At 48.3% G+C, this 24,624-nt stretch overlaps 1 protein-coding gene across 10 annotated transcripts in view; it reads right to left on the reverse strand.

Annotated features, from left to right (window-relative positions):
• The window catches only part of LOC139264307 (uncharacterized), a 382,502-nt gene that overhangs the window by 22,555 nt on the left and 335,323 nt on the right, over window positions 1–24,624 (reverse strand). For 9 of the 10 annotated variants that reach the window (XM_070880561.1, XM_070880557.1, XM_070880560.1 and 6 more), the window contains one exon: window positions 9,847–10,173. The exons of the other annotated variant lie outside the window; for it this stretch is intronic. In XM_070880561.1, coding sequence (XP_070736662.1) covers window positions 10,003–10,173 — 171 coding nt within the window. In that variant the 3' untranslated portion in view covers window positions 9,847–10,002. Of the gene's footprint in view, window positions 1–9,846; window positions 10,174–24,624 lie in introns of those variants that run through there. 10 annotated transcript variants of the gene reach the window in all.

Raw genomic sequence — 24,624 nt, forward strand, 5'->3', positions numbered from 1 at the left:
ATTGTTACACTCATAATAAATGGTGAGATTGAGTACTGTGTGCAATGAGCAAGTGTGACCTTAGCTCCTTTATTAAGGTTCCCGAGTGCAGGTACCTCGTGGGTGGCCTGCTTATATACTGTGCTCCCGAGGGATGCTGGGATCCCTTGGGACTCCAACAGGTGGGCCCTCTAATGGTCAGGTGTGATGCAGGTTACAAAGGGTTAAATACATAACACGGACGATCCTACATCTGATGCTGAGGAGCTCCGATTTTCACCCGTCAATCCGCTGGGTCTGTTCTCCATGGATAAGAGCGCGGACTTCGAGGAACCTGCATCGCCACGCTCCAGAAGCCATTCCACCCCAAGGCCATCTAGTGGTCCTCCGGTCATTCCCTCCTCCACTCTGGAGGTACCGGCCCCAAGCACCTCGCCACAGGGCACCCCATTTGTCTCCAGGACGGCGCCGACCACGCGGAGGTTCCGTGGACGCAGCAGGTCTGTTCCACGAGTGCCACATGACAGCGGAGAGATGGTGCAGTTGTCCAGGAGGACTGTAGACATTGGTGACCAGCTCATCGAAGCATTGGGGGGTATATCTCAACAGCTGGCCTCCATGACCAAGTACATTCCATGGATGGCGGAGGCCCTGGATGCGATAGCGAGGAACACTGCTGCCACAGGCCTTCCAGTGGTCCCCGAGCGTGGCACTCCATCCCTAGGTTCCGCACCACCACTGCGAATGACAGATGAGAGCAAGGACCAAGATCCTGCTTCTGCATCAGAGAATGTTGCCCCCTCGGCAGCTCCCCTCCCGTACCCGTGCAACGACCGTATCTGCCTTCATCCCCTCCCCCAATGAGGCACCGCCTGAGGACCTCCTCGGCCAGGCACCATAGAGCGAGGAGCGGAAGGGGTAGAAGTGAGGAGAAGAAGGGAAGGAGGGGAAGGAAAGTGAGGTGCATGTCCGCAGGTGATGGCTGTGTTATATCTCCATCTGGGTGTATGCCATTTGTTGCAATGTATGGGGGAAGGGGACCATGCTCCTGCTTTGCCTTTGTATTCTGTGTTGCTAGACATGTTGAACATGTGATTTACGTCAATGGCGGAAAAAGTGGGGTGTGGACAGGGATTGGGTGTTATTGCCTGTGATACTTATGATTTCAGACCAATGTTGTTATAAAATTTTTGTTACTGAACATAACCTTGTTGCTCATTGTCTCAGATAATGTTAATACGGATTCTTTTTCCCTCAATCTGTTTCAGCAAATACACTGACACACGAACACTTTTAGTCTTTGCAACATAAGACCTTTATTAAAGATTCTCCGATCGGGACTTGTCAAGATAAAGGAACACACTCTATTAGAGCTTGTTCAACTCCCTCAGGACAAGTCTCGTTACAGCGCGAAACCACAGCAGTTATACATTTTCAAAACAGAACACATTTGATTAGCACTTGGTTCATCCAATCACTTTCTGCTTCCCCCAGAATACATCCAATGGCAGGCCGACAGGTCCCCGACAGGGCGGGCACTAGGCCTAGCTTGTTTACAGTTTCGGGGCTTTGTATTTCCCTATTTTATGGCTTGTTATAGCAGCCTCTCGTCTGACTCATACCTGACTTCGCTTTTCGCGTAACTCGTGTTTGACCACACTCTGAGTAACCTCTTTTTGTGTCGACACTGCAAGTATTGCAGATTTGACATTTCTTTCAGCTATCTTCTCATGATTCTCTTCACCACTTGACACATTCACAACCCTTCTATTCACATTCTCAATAACTGCACCGTTACACACTGGTGATTCCTTAACATGAAAGGTTAAATACAACTTAACATCAATTAACGTAAACTTTAACTGGTACCAAGGTAATGGGCACCATTGATGTCTGAGCTGCACACACACAGCAATGTGTCAGTGTAGTCACTCACATCAACGCTCTTTCAAGCAAATCGTTCCACTTTTTTTATCAGCTCCTCATGTAAGAGTGGGATTTTAAAAATACCAGCCACACCACTGGCGTTCATTCAGAACAGTTCCAATTTTTGTGGCCGTTTTTTTGGGCGAGCGATATAGTGGGTGCTATGTGTGCGAGGTGGTGAAATTGACGCTGGGCGATCTCATGGCTGCTAGTTTCGGTAAATATGCTCTTTACGACAAAAAAAAGTGGGCGGGCAACATTATTGAATCTCGCCGTTAAATCAGTGCGCCAATTAATGCTGGGCAATATTATCGGCATTGATTTCGCCCATTCTGATGATTCTGCCCAAAAAAAGTGGGCAGGCGGTAATATTTTTTCCCGACGTTAAGCACATGGGGAAATTAATGCTCGTCGATAAGTTTCCTAAAAATGGGCGTCAGTTTCCATTTTATGGCTAACTGGGTGATATCTGGGCGTTATATGTAATTTCAGCAGTAAAATGGGCGTTAAGTGAGCGTTAAGCATGCAAAAAAAAGTGGAGATTCTAGCGCTAGTTCTAGTCTGCCCTATCAGTGGAAACATCCTCTCTGCATTCACCTTGTCAAGCCCCCTCATATTCTTATAAGTTTCGATAAGATCACCTCTCATTCTTCTGAATTCCAATGAGTAGAGGCCCAACCTATTCAACCTTTCCTCATATGTCAACCCCCTCATCTCCGGAATCAACCTAGTGAACCTTCTCTGAACTGCCTCCAAAGCAAGTATATCCTTTCGTAAATATGGAAATCAAAACTGTACGCAGTATTCCGGGTGTGGCCTCACTAATATCCTGTATAACTATAGCAAGACTTCACTGCTTTTATACTCCATCCCCTTTGCAATAAAGGCCAAAATTCCATTGGCCTTCCTGATCACTTGCTGTACCTGCATACTAACCTTTTGTGTTTCATGCACAACTACCCCCAGATCACGCTGCACTGCGGCACTTTGCAATCTTTCTGCATTTAAATAATAACTTGCTCCTTGATTTTTTCTGTCAAAGTGCATGACCTCACACTTTCCAACATTATACTCCATCTGCCAAATTTTGCCCACTCACTTAGTGCCATTTTGTGAGTCCTCCTCAAACATTGCTTTTACTTCCATCTTTGTATCGTCAGCAAACTTGGCTACGTTACACTCGGTCCTTTCTTCCAAGTCGTTAATATAGATTGTAAATAGTTGGGGTCCCAGCACTGATCCCTGCGGCACCCCACTAGTTACTGATTGCCAACCCGAGAATGAACCATTTATCCCGACTCTCTGTTTTCTGTTAGTTAGCAAATCCTCTTTCCCTGCTAATATATTACCCCCAACATCTGTGCAGTAATCTTTTGTGTGACATCTTGTCAAATGCCTTCTGGAAGTCCAAATATATCACATCCACTGGTTCCCCTTTATCCACCCTGTTCGTTACATCCTGAAAGAATTCCAGCAAATTTGTCAAACATGACTTCCCCTTCATAAATCCGTGCTGACTCTGCCTGACCAAATTATGCTTTTCCAAATGTCCTGCTATTGCTTCTTTAATAATGGACTCCAACATTTTCCCAACCACAGATGTTTGGCTAACTGGTCTATAGTTTCCTTCTTTTTGTCTGGCTTTTTAAAATAGGGACGTTACATTTGCAGCTCTGGACGGTATAGGGCTGTAGGAGGGAATCTGGGCGGCAAATATAATCCCGGAGAAAGTTATACCAAGGCTGGAGTCGGGCCCAGGGACGGGGAACGCACCAAAAAAAACTTTTCAAAAAATAAAAAACAAAACATCACAAAATTTTCAGAGTACCCTTTCACACAAAATCTCTGCAAAAGAAGTAAAGAAAAAACTCTCACTTACCTTTTCTTGCAGATCTTCATACCTACCGTCCAGGTAAAATCTGCTTCCACGCAGCGGACTTTTTTCCTGCCGGAACGGAGGACCGCTCGACTGAATCTCGGGCGGGGGCGGGTGGAAGGACTTTTTCCGGTGTTGCACACTGGCGCACACGAGCGGATGCTCGCCAGTGGTCCTTCCAAACTGCCGGAGTGAGAGCCTCACTCTCACTCCCACAGAGGTGAGAGCGCCGAAAAAACGGGGAAACCACTGAGAAAACTCAGCGGCAGCCGGCAGTAGTACGATCAATTTAGGGCCCCTAAGCTTTAATAGCTTTGTGCTTTTAGTAGGGATTACTAGTCGGGATTTTAGTAGGGGTCAAGAAAGTAAAAGCGCATGGGATCCAGGGCAAAGTGGCAAGTTGAATCCAAAATTGGCTCAGAGGCAGGAAGCGAAGGGTAATGGTTGATGTGTGTTTTTGTGATTGGAAGGCTGTATCCAGTGGGGTTCTGCAGGGCTCAGTGCTGGGCCCCTTGCTTTTTTTGGTACATGTCAATGACTTGGACTGGAATGTTGGGGTATGATTAAGAAGTTTTCAGATGACACTAAAATAGACTGTGTTTGATAATGAAGAAGAAAGCTGCAGACTGTAGGAAGATATCAATGTGCTGGTCAGGTGAGCAGAACAGTGGCAAATGGAATTCAATCCGGATAAGTGTGAGGTAATGCATTTGGGGAGGTCTAACAAGGCAAGGGAATACACATGAAATGGTACGACACTGAAAAGTGTCGAGGAACAAAGGGACCTTGGAGTGCAGGTCCACAGACCCCTGAAGGTAGCAAGCCAGGTAGATAAGGTGGTTAAGAAGGCATATGGAATACTTGCCTTTATTGGTCGACGCATGGAATACAAGAGCAAGGAGGTTATGTTTAATCTGTATAAAACACCGGTTGGGCGGGAGCTGGAGTACTGTGTGCAGTTCTAGTTACCACATAACAGGAAAGATCTGATTGCACTGGAAAGGGTGCAGGGGAGAGTTACAAGGATGTTGCCTGGACTGGAGAATTTTGGCTATGAGGAAAGATTGGAGATGCTGGGTCTGTTTTCTTTGGAACAGAGGAGGCTGAGGGGAGGCCTGGTTGAGGTGTATACAATTATGAAGGGCCTGGATAGAGTGGATAGAAAGGACCGGTTTCCCTTGGCAGAGTGATCAACAACCAGGAGGCATAGATTTAAAATAATTGGGGGGAGGTGTAGAGGAGATATGAGGGGAAATTTCTTCGCCCAGAGGGTGGTGGGGGTCTGGAACTCACTGCCTGAAAGGGTGGTAGAGGCAGAAATCCTCACCACATTTAAAAAAATACTTGGATGTGCACCTAAAGTGCCATAACCTACAGGGCTACGGACCAAGCGCTGAAAAGTGGGATTAGACTGGATAGCTCTTGGTCGGCCGTCACGGACAAGACGGGCCGAAATGGCCTCCTCCCGCGCTGTAACTTTCTATGATTTATTTGATTACTACTTGCTGCAGCACCCAAAGAAGCAGCCACCATATTAAAGGCACCACAGGGCTCTTTAAAATGGAGCAGCCAACACCAAGGCCTCAGTAACTAAACAATCAGAGGGAGAGGAGGCTTCTCCATGTTTTGCAGATTGGACGGATTCTGCTGCTGCTGGGATGGCTTACCTGGTGGTCACGGGCATCGTCAGGAATGGGGCAGTTGGGAGGCAAATGAGTGGGGAGACCCCAGGCCCCAGCCTACCTCAGCAATTGCATGTGGTGAAGAAGTGCCAGTCGCAGTTCCAGCAGGGGTGGAGGGAAATTTAGAACGAGCCAGTAAGGTACAAATTTGCTGCTATTCTGCCTGACTGCAGTGGATGCACTGTGTCATGTATTCAACCAGCATTGTAACCCAGGTATAATCTGACCGAAGTTGTACACTGTGAGAACAATGACCACTAGGTGGGAGACACTCCTAACCTGGACCTTCAGGTATAAAAGGGGAAGCTCCACCCACTTCATCACTTGAGTGCTAAGGAATAAAGGACAGGTCACAGACTGACCTTCTCTCAAGCATGGGCCTCGTGTGCATTTATCCTGTATAGTAAGGACCTATCAATGGCGACGAGAAACAGGGATTTAAACCACGCGAGCATGGCCACTAGCAGAACAGACGAGAGGTACTGTGTTAAGGAATGGTTGGGCCAGAGATTCAACATTGTTAAAGCAGCACACAGTTCTCCAGGCAGACAAGGGCAATCGGGCATGCCCCAACATGTAGTCGAACCCAGAGGGGGTGTTCGACAGAAACAATGGCAAGCTGAATGGCGATTCACGCCATTGCAAGGGACAAAGCGGCCAGTAATGGGGCCATCAACACCTGTTAATGGCGCATTCAAGGACAGTCACAAGGGCAGTCAGGGACGATCAACTGGCAAGGGACCTTTGTTTCCAACAACAGCTCATGTTGGAGGCATGGAGGCACACACTCAGCCGGAGTTTGCAGAGATGAGCAAAATACCTGCAGAAATTGCAGAAATGAACGCTGGGGGAAATCGCTGAAAGCTGAGGTTCAGCAAGTTCATGTGGAACACATGTACAGTTCATACACCAGGACGCCACCGATAATGATGAAAGTGCTCCTCAATGGCATCCCAGTATCAATGGAGCTAGACACAGGGGCCAGCCAGTCCCTGATGGGTATCAAACAGTTCGAAAAGTTGTGGGCGTCCAAGGCCAGGAGGCCAAAATTATCGCCGATTGACGCACAGCTACGGACTTACACAAAGCAGATCATTCCGGTGCTAGGCAGCGCCACGGTAGTCGTGACCCACAAAGATTCGGAGAACAGGTTGCCACTCTGGATTGTCCCAGGGGATGGTCCTGCACTACTGGGGAGGAGTTGGCTTGCTGTCATGAACTGGAAATGGGGCGATGTCAATGCAATTTCCTCTGTGGAGCGAGTATCATGCTCACAGATCCTGGACAAATTTGACTCATTATTTCAACCCGGCATCGGCACTTTCATGGGGGCCAAGGTAGTGATTCACATAAACCCGAACTCCAGGCCAGTACACCACAAGGCCAGAGAGGTGCCGTACGTGATGCGGGAAAAGATAGAAGGCGAATTGGACCGCCTGCTGAGGGAAGGCATCATCTTGCCAGTCAAATTCAGTGACTGGGCGAGCCCGATCATGCTCAAGGCGGATGGGTCGGTCAGGATATGTGGCGATTACAAGGCCACCATCAATCCGGTGTCACTCCAAGACCAGTACCCGCAACCGAGAGCGGAGGACCTCTTTGCGACGCTATCCGGTGGCAAACTTTTTTCAAAATTGGACCTGACCTCAGCTTACATTTTTCCAGGAGCTGGCGCGTGAGTCGAAGAAGCTGACCACCATCATGACACACAAGGGGTTGCTTGAGTACAACAGATGTCCGTTCGGGATTCGCTCGGCCGCCGCGATCTTCCAACGAAATATGGAAAGCCTCCTCAAGTCGATTCCAGGGACGGTGGTTTTTCAGGACGACATCCTCAACACGGGTTATGATACTGAAGAACACCTCCACAACCTGGAGGAGGTGCTACGCAGACTGGACCGGGTAGGGCTGCGACTGAAAAAGGCGAAGTGCGTCTTCCTAGCTCCAGAGGTAGAATTCCTGGGGATGAGGGTAGCAGCAGACGGGATCAGCCCTACTGCGTCCAAGACGGAAGCGATCCAGAGAGCACCCAGACCCCATAACACGACGGAGCTGCGTTCGTTCCTGGGGCTCCTGAACTATTTTGGTAACTTTCTTCCCAAATTGAGCACGCTGCTAGAGCCGCTACACGTGCTCCTACGCAAAGGTCGCGAATGGGTCTGGGGGGACAGCCAGGAAAGGGCTTTTAATAGAGCACGCAATTTGTTATGTTCCAACACTCTGTTAACACTATACGACCCATGTAAGAAACTTGTGTTAACGTGCGATGCGTCGTCCTATGGTGTCGGGTGTGTGTTACAGCATGTCAATGTCAAAGGTCAGTTACAGCCGGTAGCTTATGCCTCCAGGAGTCTGTCCCAGGCAGAAAGGGGTTACGGGATGGTAGAAAAGGAGGCGCTCGCATGTGTATATGCGGTAAAGAAAATGCACCAGTACCTCTTTGGCAAGAAATTTGAGCTGGAGACAGATCACAAACCCCTAACGTCTCTTTTGGCCGACAACAAGGCCATAAATGCAAACACATCGGCCCGCATACAGAGGTGGGCACTCACGTTAGCCGCCTATGACTATACAATTCGGCACAGACCGGGCACCAAAAACTGCGCCGATGCACTCAGCAGCTCCCATTAGCCACCACTGAAGGGGCTACCGAGCATGCTGCTGAGATGGTCATGGCTGTTGAAGCTTTCGGAAGCGAAGGCTCACCCGTGACAGCCCGTCAGATTAAAGTCTGGACAAATAGAGACCCGCTATTGTCTCTAGTCAAGAAATGTGTCCTGAATGGAGACTGGGCAGCCACGTACAGGGCATGCCCTGGGGAATTTAAAACATTTCACTGGCGCAGGGATGAACTCTCAATTCAGGCCGATTGCCTACTGTGGGGAAACCGCGTAGTCATGCCCCAGATGGGCAGAGAGGTGTTCATCAGAGAACTCCACAATGAGCACCCGGGCATTGTCATGATGAAGGCAATTGCCAGGGCACACGTTTGGTGGCCAGGGATAGACGCAGATCTGGAACTTTGTGTTCGCAGGTGCAACATGTGTGCCCAACTGGGCAATGCGCCCAGGGAAGCACCCCCGTAGCCCCTGGCCATGGCCCACCAAGCCTTGGTCACGCATCCATGTGGACTACGCAGGTCCTTTCATGGGAAAATGATTTTGTTGTAGTAGATGCCTACTCCAAATGGATCGAGTGTGACATTTTAAATTCAAGCACATCCTCTGCCACGGTAGAAAGTCTACGGGGCAATGTTCGCCGCCCACGGTCTATCGGACATCTTGGTCAGCGACAATGACCCGTGCTTCACAAGCACTGAATTCCAGGACTTCATGGCAGGCAATGGAATTAAACATGTCAGAACGGCACCGTTCAAGCCGGCCTCAAACGGCCAGGCAGAACGAGTAGTACAGATAATTAAACAGGGGATGCTCAGAATCCAAGGGGGTTCCCTACAAAGATGCTTATCACGCCTCCTGTTGGCCTACAGATCCCAACCACACTCGCTCACAGGGGTTCCACCCGCAGAGCTGCTAATGAAAAGGACCTCAAAACCCAGCTATCCCTTATACACCCCACCATGAAAGAAATTGTCGAGAGCAGGCGCCAGCCACAATATGACTACCATGACAGGAATGCGAGGGCGTGATGTATTGATGTAAATGACCCTGTTTTTGTCCTCAACTATGCTGCAGGGCCCAAATGGCTCGCAGGCACTGTGATTGCCAAAGAGGGAAATAGGATTCTGGTAGTTAAACTTACCAATGGACAAATCTGCCGCAAACACGTGGATCAAACAAAAAGGAGGTTCAGCAACCCCATAGAAAAAGCAGAGGAAGAACACGATGTAGAGTTCACTCCACCACAGGTGACCGAACACCGGAACCAACGGGCACTGTGGGCAGTCTGGATAGGCCTGAGTCACCGCAAACAGCAGACACTCAGGCTAGCCCCCAACAACCGGAGCCCCAACTCAGGCGTTCTACAAGAGAGCGTAAACCACCAGAGAGACTCAACCTGTGATCCCAATAAGACTTTCGGGGGGAGGTGATGTCATGTATTCAACCAGCATTGTAATCCATGTATAATCTGACCTAAGTTGTACACTGTGAGAACATTGACCACTAGGTGGGAGACACTCCTAACCTGGACCTTCAGGTACAAAAGGGGTAGCTCCACCACCTTCATCACTTGAGTGCTAAGGAATAAAGGACAGGTCACAGACTGACCTTCTCTCAAGCATGGGCCTCGTGTGCATTTATACTGTGTAGTAAGGACCTATCACACTGTTCAGTGAAAATGAAACATAACAGTTGCTAAGTATTCATAGGTAAAAGTAGTTCTCAGTCAGACAGCAAACAATCGGTATTTTTTCCATGGCAGGTCAGAGTTTATTTTCAATTCGAGAATATGTTACAAGCAGAGCTGTGTTACATTCCCAATGTGAAATTACAAAAAAAGGTTAAAAAGTTTACATTTCCATACGTATTGGTGTACTCAGTAATGTGAGTTCACTGGCCAACATAAGTTTGTTCTTTTCTATTGCTGACAAATAAGTGTAAAGGGTAATTTCCTATACAGGAACCACTGCTTCACGTGTTTTGCAGAGCATTTGAAAATAGTTCGTACGATAAAGAGCAGAGCATCCTGAACAGCGAGCCTAAGGAGCTGGTCTGCTTTAAGTGAAACTGCCAAAAGACACAACTTTTCCTGAAAGGAAAAATACAAAGAAAATGTTTCATATTCAGTGTATTAAATACACATACTAAAATATATATATACATGTCTATACACACACAAAATAAATCAGACCTATTTTAAAGTCATGGATTTTGCCCTTATTTTTATTTGTATCATAAATTCCTATGTACACATTTATAATGGAAACTGCCTATGTAAACCAGTCCACAACATTTACACACTCCTACAAGTAGCCTGTGCCCCCTCCACAGGGACAGGGTACAATTACAACAATATGGGCTAGCAGACCAGGTGGCTAGGCTTGCGGCACCAGGCCGCATCCAGAGAGTAGAGAGGAGGGCGGAGGCAGGGCATCGAAGATTAGAGGCCTGAGGGATTGGAGGTTGGGGGGGGGGGTGTGGGGCCGGGGTCAAAGATTGGCGAGGGGGTGGGTCAGAGGCCGGGATGGGGGGAGTGGATCGGAGATCTGAGGGATCAAAGCCAGGGGGAGGTGGGAGATCAGAGGTCTCAGAGTGAGATCAGAGGTCTCGGGGTGAGATTGAATGCCTCATGGTGGAAGTCGGAGGTGAGGGTGGGGGGGATATCGGAAAGGTCAGGGGGTGTCCGATCATGGGATTTAGTGAACTAGGTACGCTGGATCCAGCAGGTAAGTGGAAAGGCACTTAACTCCTGGGTCCAGCAGTCCTCACCTCCCTTTAGCTACCAGGTTTCCCGAAGCCCAGGAAACCCGGCTGGCCAGAGTTAAATTTGAAATGGTGAATCAATATGAGCATACAGCCTCGCCAACCCGCTTCCCGGGAGCCAGTTGGTTGCCCGCTCCCTGACCCGCCACTGTTAAAACTGGAAATGGGTGGGTTGGGGTCATGATTCAGATTTTTTATGCTTTAACCTCCAATCCAACCCAAACCCACCAGTTTTTGGGGGTTAAAATTCTCCCATGATATGTTTGCAGAGGTAGTTTCAATTATAAATGTGGACATAGGAATTTATAATGGCAATGATTGATAGAAAGTGTATGCAGATGCAAGTTGGAGAATATGGGGCAAAAAATTCGATAAGGCCCAAAAGCGGGCATGGGCAAATCACGCAGAAAGTAATGCAGGCAGCATGTGACATTCATTGCTGTGTGCTTAGCAGGGGGCCCAAGTACATGGGAAGTGTTCTCTGTTTAAAGATGGCCTCCAGTTTGAAACGCAATCTGCACTTCTTAAAGGTGAGGTGCTTTCTGAAATAAGTACTTCATTGTAATTTTTGACACGACAACTTTAAGGTAGCCGTGGCTCAACAGGTCAGAGAAAGCGCACCTAGGTTCTCAGACGCAGCACTGGTGACCTTAGTGCAGGGGGTCAAAAGGAGGAGAAAGGTCCTCCATCTGTAGAGGCCAGGAGGCAGTGGGAGCAGATAGCTAAAGTGGTCACTGCCCCAAGGATCAGAATCCAGTGCCAAAAGAAGTTTAATGACCTCATACGAGTAGTTAAGTTCAGTGAATGCATCATTAAATGCCGTATCCTACCAACTGCACCACTAGCCTCACACACTACTCAATGCACCTCACTCCCATCACTCACCTACCAGCAAACTCTATCAATCACGACTCATACCTCACAATCATAGCTTCACCTCACTCTCATACGCTTACCACTGCTGCAAGACACACATCCGCACCTCACACCTTGCACATACTGACAGCTATTCAACCATGACAGACACATCACCCAGACACATTGCACCATACTCACTGAAACACTTCCCTTTCTCTTGCAGACCAAGATAGAGCAAAACTGGAGACAGCAGCAGCTAACTGGTGGGGGACAGGCATGGCTGCACATCCTGACCCAGCTGGAGGAGACTATACTAGATATCATTGGAGGGGCCGTTACTGAGGTTGTGGTGACTGGCGAGGCTGAAACCATTGATCATGATGATATGCGCATACATATTCCTCCTTCTCACATCCCACTTCCACCTCATTCCACAATCTCTTCTCACAAGTTGCTGATGTTGTAAGCATACAGATCTTGCTTTCCCTGCCTCCCCTCACCACAACCCTCCCCTTGTGCCTTTCTCCTTTCAGATACCCAAGAACTTCAAGCTTCCCAGCCAGTGGTGCAAGAAGAAGATGAAGAGGAGAGTGATGATCAAGAGACACTGTCACTTGTTCTGACTGTTATGTCTATAGATGCTCTGATAATGACTCCACGAGGCAATGTGTTGTACTTGAACTGTAGTGACCTTAGTCCTTTATTGATAATTCCAGAATGAGGATCACACATGGTGGCCTGCCTTTTATACTAGGCCAGGCACACCTGTGCAAGTAACTTCCAAGTCTCCCACTGCAGTGCCATTCTGGTGGTACATCATATGTAATGGTACCAGCAGTAAACATGTAGGATACATGACAGAATCCACACACGGTGAGTCACCGGGCATGAGTGGCCTGCAGCCAGACCAGGGGGAGAGGGTAGCACAGGTGTCAAGAGGGCAAGGTCGCACACGAATTCTGCTGCAGAGGGCTCAGACTTTTTTGGGGCGGCCTTCAGAAAAAGGGTGATGGGCATTGGCAGGCCTGCCACAGAGCCTGTTTTTACTGTCAAGACAGTCGGGAGCAGCGTCGAGGAGGTGCGTGGAGCGGCCTATAAAAGGCACAGCAGGCAGTCCGGGGCTAGCGTCGGCGGCAGTCGGGAGCAGCGTCGAGGAGGTGCGTGGAGAGGCCTATAAAAGGCACAGCAGGGAGTCCGGGGCCCAGCGTCGGCGGCAGTCGGGAGCAGCGTCGAGGAGGTGCGTGGAGAGGCCTATAAAAGGCGTGAATTGTGCAGCTACAGGGAGAAGGCAAAAAAGAAGTAGAAAGAAATCAAAAGGTGACGTCACAGCCAAGTGAGTAGTTTTTCTTTTTTCTCTTCTATATCAGTGAGTAACTTTTAACATTGTTGTTGCCAATTTAAATGTATATAAGGGTTAAGTCATGGCAGGAGAGCTCGGTCGGGTGTTATGCTCCTCCTGTACCATGTGGGAACTCAGGGACACTTCTGGTGTCCCTGACGATTACGTGTGCGGGAAGTGTATCCGCCTCCAGCTCCTGACAGACCGCGTTGTGGAGTTGGAGCTCAGGGTGGATTCACTCTGGAGCATCCACGATGCTGAGAATGACGTGAGTCTCACGTGTAGCGAGTTGGTCGTACCACAGGGAAAGGGTCCACAGCCAGATAGGGAATGGAAGACCAACAGGAAGAGCAGTGCAAGGAAGGTAGTGCAGGAGTCCCCTGTGGTCATCCCCCTGCAAAACAGATACACTGCTTTGAGTACTGTTGAGGGGGATGACTCATCAGGGGAGGGCAGCAGCAGCCAAGTTCATGGCACCGTGGCTGGCTCTGCTGCACAGGAGGGCAGGAAAAAGAGTGGGAGAGCAATAGTGATTGGGGATTCAATGGTGAGGGGAATAGATAGGCGTTTCTGCGGCCGCAACCGAGACTCCAGGATGGTATGTTGCCTCCCTGGTGCAAGGGTCAAGGATGTCTCGGAGCGGGTGCAGGACATTCTAAAAAGGGAGGGAGAACAGCCAGTTGTCGTGGTGCACATTGGTACCAACGACATAGGTAAAAAGAGGGATGAGGTCCTACGAAACGAATTTAAGGAGCTAGGAGCTAAATTAAAAAGTAGGACCTCAAAAGTAGTAATCTCGGGATTGCTACCAGTGCCACGTGATAGTCAGAGTAGGAATCGCAGGATAGCGCAGATGAATACGTGGCTTGAGCAGTGGTGCAACAGGGAGGGATTCAAATTCCTGGGGCATTGGAACCGGTTCTGGGGGAGGTGGGACCAGTACAAACCGGACGGTCTGCACCTGGGCAGGTCCGGAACCAATGTCCTAGGGGAAGTGTTTGCTAGTGCTGTTGAGGAGGATTTAAACTGATATGGCAGGGGGATGGGAACCAATGCAGGGAGACAGAGGGAAACAAAAAGGAGGCAAAAGCAAAAGACAGAAAGGAGATGAGGAAAAGTGGAGGGCAGAGAAACCCAAGGCAAAGAACAAAAAGGGCCACTGTACAGCAAAATTCTAAAAGGACAAAGGGTGTTAAAAGAACAAGCCTGAAGGCTTTGTGTTTTAATGCAAGGAGTATCCGCAATAAAGTGGATGAATTAACTGTGCAAATAGATGTTAACAAATATGATGTGATTGGGATTACGGAGACGTGGCTCCAGGATGATCAGGGCTGGGAACTCAACATCCAGGGGTATTCAACATTCAGGAAAGATAGAATAAAAGGAAAAGGAGGTGGGGTAGCATTGCTGGTTAAGGAGCAAATTAAGGCAATAGTTCGGAAGGACATTAGCTTGGATGATGTGGAATCTATATGGGTAGAGCTGCAGAATACCAAAGGACAAAAAACGTTAGTGGGAGTTGTGTACAGACCTCCAAACAGTAGTAGTGATGTTGGGGAGGGCATCAAACATGAAATTAGGGGTGTGTGCAATAAAGGTGCAGCAGTTATAATGGGTGACTTTAATATGCACATAGATTGGGTTAACCAAACTGGAAGCAATACGGTAGAGGAGGATTTCCTGGAGTGCATAAGGGATGGTTTTTTAGACCAATATGTCGAGGAACCAACTAGGGGGGAGGCCATCTTAGACTGGGTGTTGTGTAATGAGAGAGGATTAATTAGCAATCTCGTTGTGCGAGGCCCCTTGGGGAAGAGTGACCATAATATGGTGGAATTCTGCATTAGGATGGAGAATGAAACAGTTAATTCAGAGACCATGGTCCAGAACTTAAAGAAGGGTAACTTTGAAGGTATGAGGCGTGAATTGGCTAGGATAGATTGGCGAATGATACTGAAGGGGTTGACTGTGGATGGGCAATGGCAGACATTTAGAGACCGCATGGATGAACTACAACAATTGTACATTCCTGTCTGTCGTAAAAATAAAAAAGGGAAGGTGGCTCAACCGTGGCTATCAAGGGAAATCAGGGATAGCATTAAAGCCAAGGAAGTGGCATACAAATTGGCCAGAAATAGCAGAGAACCCGGGGACTGGGAGAGATTTAGAACTCAGCAGAGGAGGACAAAGGGTTTGATTAGGGCAGGGAAAATGGAGTACGAGAAGAAGCTTGCAGGGAACATTAAGACGGATTGCAAAAGTTTCTATAGATATGTAAAGAGAAAAAGGTTAGTAAAGACAAACGTAGGTCCCCTGCAGTCAGAATCAGGGGAAGTCATAACGGGGAACAAAGAAATGGCGGACCAATTGAACAAGTACTTTGGTTCGGTATTCACTGAGGAGGACACAAACAACCTTCCGGATATAAAAGGGGTCGGAGGGTCTAGTAAGGAGGAGGAACTGAGGGAAATCCTTATTAGTCGGGAAATTGTGTTGGGGAAATTGATGGGATTAAAGGCCGATAAATCCCCAGGGCCTGATGGACTGCATCCCAGAGTACTTAAGGAGGTGGCCTTGGGAATAGTGGATGCATTGACAGTCATTTTCCAACATTCCATTGACTCTGGATCAGTTCCTATGGAGTGGAGAGTAGCCAATGTAACCCCACTTTTTAAAAAAGGAGGGAGAGAGAAAACAGGGAATTACAGACTGGTCAGCCTGACATCGGTAGTGGGTAAAATGATGGAATAAATTATTAAGGATGTCATCGCAGTGCATTTGGAAAGAGGTAATATGATAGGTCCAAGTCAGCATGGATTTGTGAAAGGGAAATCATGCTTGACAAATCTTCTGGAATTTTTTGAGGATGTTTCCAGTAGAGTGGACAAGGGAGAACCAGTTGATGTGGTATATTTGGACTTTCAGAAGGCTTTCGACAAGGTCCCACACAAGAGATTAATGTGCAAAGTTAAAGCACATGGGATTGGGGGTAGTGTGCTGACATGGATTGAGAACTGGTTGTCAGACAGGAAGCAAAGAGTAGGAGTAAATGGGGACTTTTCAGAATGGCAGGCAGTGACTAGTGGGGTACCGCAAGGTTCTGTGCTGGGGCCCCAGCTGTTTACACTGTACATTAATGATTTAGCCGAGGGGATTAAATGTAGTATCTCCAAATTTGCGGATGACACTAAGTTGGGTGGCAGTGTGAGCTGCAAGGAGGATTCTATGAGGCTGCAGAGCGACTTGGATAGGTTAGGTGAGTGGGCAAATGCATGGCAGATGAAGTATAATGTGGATAAATGTGAGGTTATCCACTTTGGTGGTAAAAACAGAGAGACAGACTATTATCTGAATGGTGACAGATTAGGAAAAGGGCAGGTGCAAAGAGACCTGGGTGTCATGGTACATCAGTCATTGAAGGTTGGCATGCAGGTACAGCAGGCGGTTAAGAAAGCAAATGGCATGTTGGCCTTCATAGCGAGGGGATTTGAATACAAGGGCAGGGAGGTGTTGCTACAATTGTACAGGGCCTTGGTGAGGCCACACCTGGAGTATTGTGTACAGATTTGGTCTCCTAACCTGAGGAAGGACATTCTTGCTATTGAGGGAGTGCAGCGAAGGTTCACCAGACTGATTCCCGGGATGGCGGGACTGACCTATCAAGAAAGACTGGATCAACTGGGCTTGTATTCACTGGAGTTCAGAAGAATGAGAGGGGACCTCATAGAAACGTTTAAAATGCTGACGGGGTTAGACAGGTTAGATGCAGGAAGAATGTTCCCAATGTTGGGGAAGTCCAGAACCAGGGGACACAGTCTAAGGATAAGGGGGAAGCCATTTAGGACCGAGATGAGGAGGAATTTCTTCACCCAGAGAGTGGTGAACCTGTGGAATTCTCTACCACAGAAAGTTGTTGAGGCCAATTCACTAAATATATTCAAAAAGGAGTTAGATGAAGTCCTTACTACTAGGGGAATCAAGGGGTATGGTGAGAAAGCAGGAATGGGGTACTGAAGTTGCATGTTCAGCCATGAACTCATTGAATGGCGGTGCAGGCTAGAAGGGCCGAATGGCCTACTCCTGCACCTATTTTCTATGTTTCTATGTTTCTAAGGATCATGGAAGAGTCTGGCCAAGCTTGCAGAGGGCTTTGCGCAGAGCTTGGAGACCATGATTTCCAGGATAGAAGTGATAGTCAACTCCATTAGAACAATTGTGGACCAAACCATGATGCAGGTTCTGATGGGTGATGTCTCAGCAACCATTGCAGCACAAGCGGAAGTGACACAACGTCTGAGTGTTGCAGTGCAAGCACAGCCTGCTGTCATGCAAGCTCAGACGGCTCTCATGCAGGCTCCACTTGCTGCAATGTAAGCTCAGACTGCTGCCATCATGGCTGTGTTTACCAGCGGGAAAGAGGCTTGCAGAGAGTCACAGCAGTCAGTCCTCCAACATATTACTAGGATTGCTCAGGCACAGCCGTGGGGGCGTGCCAGTGACTCCGTGGAGCACAAACCTGCTGTCCTCTCTCAGGATGACAGCATCCGTCCTGCCACCACTGCCACTCCGCCAATGCCCTTGATTGGCTGTCAGCCAGCCAGCCCAGACTGCTGCTGCCCATGCCGAGGTGGTGCAGTCTACAGTTGGGCCTTCTAGGGCCAGAGCTGCTTAAAGTCATCCTGCAAGGCCATCTGTAGTCTCGCCCACTGAAACTCAGCAGTCTTCCACCAGCCATTCTGCAGCCACTGGAGCAGCACTTTGTAGGAGCACTTGGACCGGAAAAGGACAGGCACTAAGGGAATGTACATGTTGATTAGTTGACTTTATTATGCAGTTTTGGATTGAATCATTTATAAATTATGTTTGTTTTGTGGTGGCTTTCATTTAAGCATTGTGGCCAAGAGAATTCCAGTGATGTTCCGTGACAGAGGGATGTTACGAAGTCAGATGACACGCGGTTGGACAGCCCATCTGAAATGGGGATTAGCCTCCTCCCTTCTTGCACCTCCTCCTCTTCCTCATCCTCCTCCTCTTGAGGTGGTCGTGGAACCCATGGTGGAAAGGGCTGTGCCCTCCTGATAGCCAAGTTGTGGAGGATGCAGCAGACCACCATGAATTGGGACACCAGCTCCGGCAAGTAATGGAGGGCTCCTCCTGAGCGGTCATGTCAACGGAACCGTTGCTTCAGCATGCTGATGGTCTGCTTGATGATGTTCTTTGTGGTAGCATGGCTGTCATGATATGACTGCTAGTCACGAGTGGTGGGGTTGCAGAGGAGCGTCATCAGCCAGATGTAGAACAGATAGCTCTTGTCATCTATCAGCCACCCTCGGGTTAACATGGTAGCTGGAAGATTGCTGGCACAGCAGACTGGCACAGGATGAAGACATCATGACCACTGCCAGGATACTGGACATTCGCCATCAGGATGTGCTGGGCGTGGTTGCACACCAACCGCACATTAAGTGAGTGGTATGCTTTGTGGTTGTGGAACATCTCACCTTTGCGATGCAGTGCCCACAAAGCCACATGTGTATAGTCGATGACATGCTGCACCATGGGGAAGCCCGATATCCTGACAATGCCATGTGCGTGCTCCCCCTACTTCTCACTGTTTAGAGAGAAGACAATGAAGTCCTCTCTCCTGGAGTACGGCGCCTCTGTGATCTCCCGGATGGAACCATAGATGGCAAACAGTGAAAGGTTTGCTATGTCGTCTGTTCCAGTATGGCAGGATCTGCTGGTGAAAAAATTAATGGGGCGATGATCACCTTGAGGGCTACTGGCAGAGCCGTCATCACCCTGCTTTGAGGCTGCAGGTCTGGCACCGAGAGATGGCAGAGTTCTGTGACTACTTCCTTGGTGAAGCAAGGCCTGGAAAAAGTTTGCACCTTTAACTGGAAATTTCGGCAAAAAATGAGGATCCATAATCGGGGTCATTAAATCAGGCATTACACAAAAGACCTTGTGCTCCCAAGCCGAAAATCCTGGCATTAAAAGAGGCGACCATTTTGAGCATGCACAAACTCATTTTTGTTTTCCCGGGCGTAGACGTTATTTCAGAGCGCGGGGGCTTCCTCCGTCCGACATTCGCAGATGTCCTGCCCGACTTCTGGCACTTCTGCAGAGATGGAGCAGCAGGAGGGCAGGCATGAGCGATGGTCCCTGTAAACCCGGGGGGGGGGGGAGGCGGGTGGGGGGTGGGGTAAGGCCTCCTCCCCAGACATCTTTGGCCTCTCCTCATCCGTGGCCCTACATGGCCAGCAGCCCTTTTTCATGCTTGACGCCACCTGCCAATAACAACCAGCACGTTATGCTGGCGAACTAGTAATGCCCCATCACTGACCTTGTAAGGACACTGTAATGGCAGATAAAAGTGCTGTTTGCAAGTCGGAGCTTCACGCAGCAGGCTGTGCACAACCATTGCAATCAATGTGACCTGCGTTGTAGGAGCCTCACCCCTCCATTTAAATACACCGCCAATACCACCTGCAGCACCCTGGGAATGGATGGACGTTAAATGAGGCGTATATATTTTATTAAAGTAGTGGCTTCGTGCAATAGATGTTAAAAGTTTTTGAAATGTGCAGGGAGTACTGCTGGTCTCTAAGAAGACAGAAAATGCTGGAAATACTCAACAGGTCAGGCAGCATCCATGTCGAAAGAAAGAATTCACATCTCCGGTCGAGATACTGCCTGAGTATTTCCAGCATTTGCTGCATTTATTTCAGGTTTCCAGTATCCAGTCACAGAGGGAAGATGCAGAAAAGGAAGATGCAGAATAGGAGGAAGCGGAAGGAAGATGCAAACCAGACAGCCACATTCTGGTCAGGATATCCGAGATGGAATCATCTGCCTGCAGTAACTGTGACCACAACCCCAATTCCCCTTTCACCATTTGTCCCACAACTTGCCTTCCCTGTTACTGACCATCACAGCATTCTCTTGGGCACAAATGCTGAAATAAAAGCCACCACAAAGCAACTTTCCAATCCAACTTTATACATCTATCCATCCAATAAGACATCAAGAAATCAACTAATCATACTCGTGCATTCCCTTCGTGACTGCCTTGTGTGTGTCTCTGCTTATCCTACCGATGACGTGCAGTGCTACCCCAGTGGTAGCAGCATGGCTGGTGGAACCCTGCTGAATTTCAGTGTGGGACACTGCAAATGGCCTTGAAGTGCGACCTCGAGGAACTGGTGGCTGGCATTGTCAAATTGAGTAACAGTGATTCTCCTCCTCTTCTCTCCTCTCCTCTCCTCTCCTCTGCTCTTCTCTTCTCTTCTCCACCTCTCCCTCTTCTTGGCCAACCGCTGGCTGGGCAGGCTTGATTTTTTTGGGTCTGTGAAATGAGGAGTTATTTTTAATGTATTTTTTCAGAAGGTAGTTGAGCTCTAAGGGCTAAAAACGGCCTATTTTTAAATGATTTTTAAGTATTTTTTTTATTTTAGCAGGTGATTCCCCTTTAAGGGACTGACAATGCTTTCTAAAATGACAGCCTTGCTTTAAAACAATGTTGCTCTTGCTCCACGAACACTACGTCCATGCTATATTGGGTCTCCTGCTGAGAGTAGCGATGGAAAAAGAGGGTTGCATGGTATGCCTTTCTGCTTTCAGATACACAAGAATTGCCAGCAGACCAGCCTGTCCCTGATGTTCTAGAGGAGAGTGTTGCAAGAGAAGATGAAGACACACCATCACTGCATCTGACACTCGCAGATACCAGCTCAGAAAATGGCACTGTGTGGAAGTTACAGGGTAGTATTGAGGCAGGATCGGCACATGGTGAGACACCGGTCCAGCAGCCTTCCACCAGACATGCTACAGCCATTGGGGAAGCACTGCGTAGGAGCACTAGAGTAGTAAAGGCACACGATTTTTGTTTGGAATGTGTGTTTTGTGATAGCTCTCATTTGAGCTTCATACCCAGGAGGATGCTCCATGACAGAGGACTAGTATGTTGAGGAAGTGGTGAGCAACGGGGATCTAGGGTTTCATTCACTGGAAACGGAGTCTGATGTAGCGCTCACTGACAGCCCTTCCGGAACGGAGATTTGGTGCCTGCCTCCTCCCTCCCTCCTCGTCCTCGTGCTCCTTCTCATCTCACTCCTCCTCCCGAGGTCGTTCCACAATCCCTGGTGGCAAGCACCGCAGCTCTATGATGGCCAAGTTGTGAAGAATACAGCAGACCACCACGAAATAGGACACCCGCTCCGGCGAGTACTGGAGGGTTCCTCCCGAGTGGTCATGGCAGCAAAACCTTTGCTTCTGCACCCCAATGATCTGCTTGATGATTTTCCTGGTGCCAACATGGCTGTCATTATATGAGTGCTGAGCAAGAATGATGGGCTTGCGGTGTGGAGTCATCAGCCAGGTGCAGAGTGTCTCCGAGCAGCCGCCCTTGGGTTTGACATGGTGGCTGGAAGATTGCTGCTACATCGGTGGTTAGCGCAGGATGAAATCATCGTGACTGCTGCCAGGAAAGTGGGCACTCACCATCATGATGCGTTGGGCGTGGTCACACAACAACTGCACATTAGGTGAGTGGTAGCCTTTGTGGTTACAGAACATCTCAGGATTGATTATGCGGTGCCAGCAAAGCCATGAGGGTGTCGGCGCCCTGCACCATGGGAAGCCCGCTATCCTGCCAAAGCCACATGCACGCTCATCCTGCTTCTCTCTGTTTAGAGAGAAGAAAATGTCATCCCTTCTCCTAGAGTAAAGAGCCTCTGTGACCTCACAGATGCAGCGATGGAGGGAAAACTGGGAGATGTTAGCTCTGTCTCCTGCTCCAGACGGGAAGAATCCCCTAGCGAAGAAATTGAAGACATTAAGGGCCACTGGGAGAGCCGTGGTCGCTGTGCTCTGAGGCTGCAGGTCCAGTTGCAGCATGTGACAGAGTTCTGTGACCACCTCCTTGGTGAAGTGGAGTCTCCTAATATACAGCTCCGGCTTCAGTGCAGGTAACAGAAGTGCTCGCGAAAGACTCTTGGATGGGAAAAGCCTCCTGATGAGAGCCCTCCTGACCCTCTTCCTCATTCCTCTCTGAGCATCCTCTCCTCTTCTTCGCTGTCCCTGCTCCATCTTCTGAAGGTACTCGAGCTCAAGGGGGACTGCAAGTACCGTGAGCAAGTGGTGTAAGCTGAAACCTTTAAATGAGAATCAAGGCTTTCTCCACTTGCAGCAACACTCCTCGTGACCTCGGCAACTTCAAACAAGTTTAGAAAGCTCCAAGAGTTACAGAAACTTAGACAGAACCAGTAGAACTGAAAAGGTATGTCAGCTGCAAGTTGTTGATGATGATCCATTTAAATAGCGCTGCTGGAGGTTCCTTCCTGCTGCTGAATGCTTGGTCAGCTGGTCATGATTAAGAGAGGGCAGTAAGTGGATCAGCGACGTTGAAAATGGCAGATCATGCGTCAAATCAGCGTTGCACACTCATTGATGTCATGATCTGCCTCATTTCCATTTCTGCAGCGAACACAGGCAATGGCAGTGCTGCTGAACTGCCCAAAATGGAGGCCACCGCTGGACCCGCCAGAAACATGCGAAAGTGAGTCGGCCGCCATTTTATTCTTCAAAACTGGCTTTAACTGCCAGTGTAGGCCCCCAAATTCAATTAAAAAAATAAAATAAAACGGTTTTCTGTCCCTCTCTCTGTCTGACAGGTGTTGGCAATTAGAATGTTTCCACAAAACACAGATGAGACTGTCTGTAAGCTTCAAAATTCAATTATTTTTTCAAAAATTGAACATTACTGTGTGAAAAATACTCTTCGTTTAATACTCTGAAGTTTATAGAACACACAACAAAAAACGTATAAAGGGCAGTTATTATTTTTGTGTCTCATACTGAATCACAAACAAACAGCTTCTGTTTAAAACAAAATCGATATAAATTTTACCTAAATAAAGCTTTTTAATTTGATACTTTAGTTTTTCTTCAAATAACTTTGAAAAACAACCAAGCAGAGACTGGCAAAAGTAAATATTTCATTGGCTCAGCTGACTGGTATTCATACATCCTGAGAAATTAGGCTCTGAGAAAAAATATGAATTCCAGTCTAGGCTTTTGAGAGAGGTTGAGATTTTCAAGTAAAAACTATAATGAAGATGAAAGATAATTTAATGGTTAAATGTAATCATGTTATTTTGAATTATGTAATTTTAATTTTTTTTCTTCAAAACCTTATTTTGGACATTAGAAATTTGCGAAGAAAAATTAGCCAAGAAAGAATTTTTAAAAATTCATTCACAGGATGTGTGTATCGCTGGCAAGGTCAGCATTTATTGCCAATCTCTAATTGGCCTTGAGAAGGTGGTGGTGAGCCGCCGTCTTGAACCGCTACAGTCTGTGTGGTGAAGGTATTCTCACAGTGCTGTTAGGGAGGGAGTTCCAGGATTTTGCCCTAGCGGCGATGAAGAAATGGCGATATATTTCCAATGGAGGTGATGGTGTTCCCATGCGCCTGCTGCCTTTGTCCTTCTAGGTGGTAGAGGTCACGGGTTTGGGAGGTGCTGTCAAAGAAACCTTGGCGAGTTGCTACAGTGCATCCTCTAGATGGTACACACTGCAAACACGGTGCGCCGGTGGTGCAGGGAGTGAATGTTTACTGTGGTGGATGGGGTGCAATCAAGGGGCTGCTTTGTCCTGGATCGTGTCAGGCTTCTTGAGTGTTGAAGGAGCTGCACTCATCCAGGCAAGTGCAGATTATTTCATCACACTCCTGACTTGTGCCTTGTAGTGGTAGAAAGGCTTTGGGGAATCAGGAGGTGAGTCACATGCCGCAAAATGCCCAAATTCCGATCTGCTCTTATGTATTTATGTGGCTGGTTCAGTTAAGTTTCTGGTCAATGGTGTTGATGGTTGGGGATTCAACAATTGTAATGCCATAGAATGTCCAGGGAGGTGGTTAGTCTTTCTTTTGCTGGAGATAATCATTACCTGGCATGAATCTTACTTGCCACTTATCAGCCAAGACTGAATATTATCCAGGTATGCGGGCATAGACTGTTTCATTATCTGAGGAGTTGCAAACAGAACTGAACACTGTAATCATCAGCAAACATCTGTAGGGGAGGACGACAACCCCTCATTTTACCCAGAAGGAAAAGAGCTGTGGGATCTGTCTGTGCTGCAGCAGGCCAGTGTCCTGGAAGGAACAGGGAACCCAGAACCAGATGTGGATTGAAACGGAGACGGTGTGGCCTTGGCAGGGCAGTGATTGGACGGGGGAGGACACCGGAGGGCCAATGGTGGGACAGAGTCAGCCCGAAGCAAGGGACTCCAAGCCAATGGGAGTGCCCTGGCTCGAAAACTCGGGACTGACTCATCACCGATACCGGGCTATTGTCTCCCCCACGTTTACACTATGGAGGGATATTATGCAGGCCTTAAGAAAACTAGGGAACCCAAAACAAACTGAGGGCCTACACAATGGCTACAGGAGGCCCACATCCTGCCAACCCAATTAACACCTACTCAACCCTTGATTAGGTTAACATCAGGGATGGCCAGTGGAAAAACCACGCGAAATCCAACAGCTGCATTTTTCAAAAATCACAAGCCCACCAA

This window comes from Pristiophorus japonicus, chromosome 5, assembly GCF_044704955.1.
Source record: "Pristiophorus japonicus isolate sPriJap1 chromosome 5, sPriJap1.hap1, whole genome shotgun sequence".
In the NCBI taxonomy this organism is placed as follows: Eukaryota; Metazoa; Chordata; class Chondrichthyes; family Pristiophoridae; genus Pristiophorus; species Pristiophorus japonicus.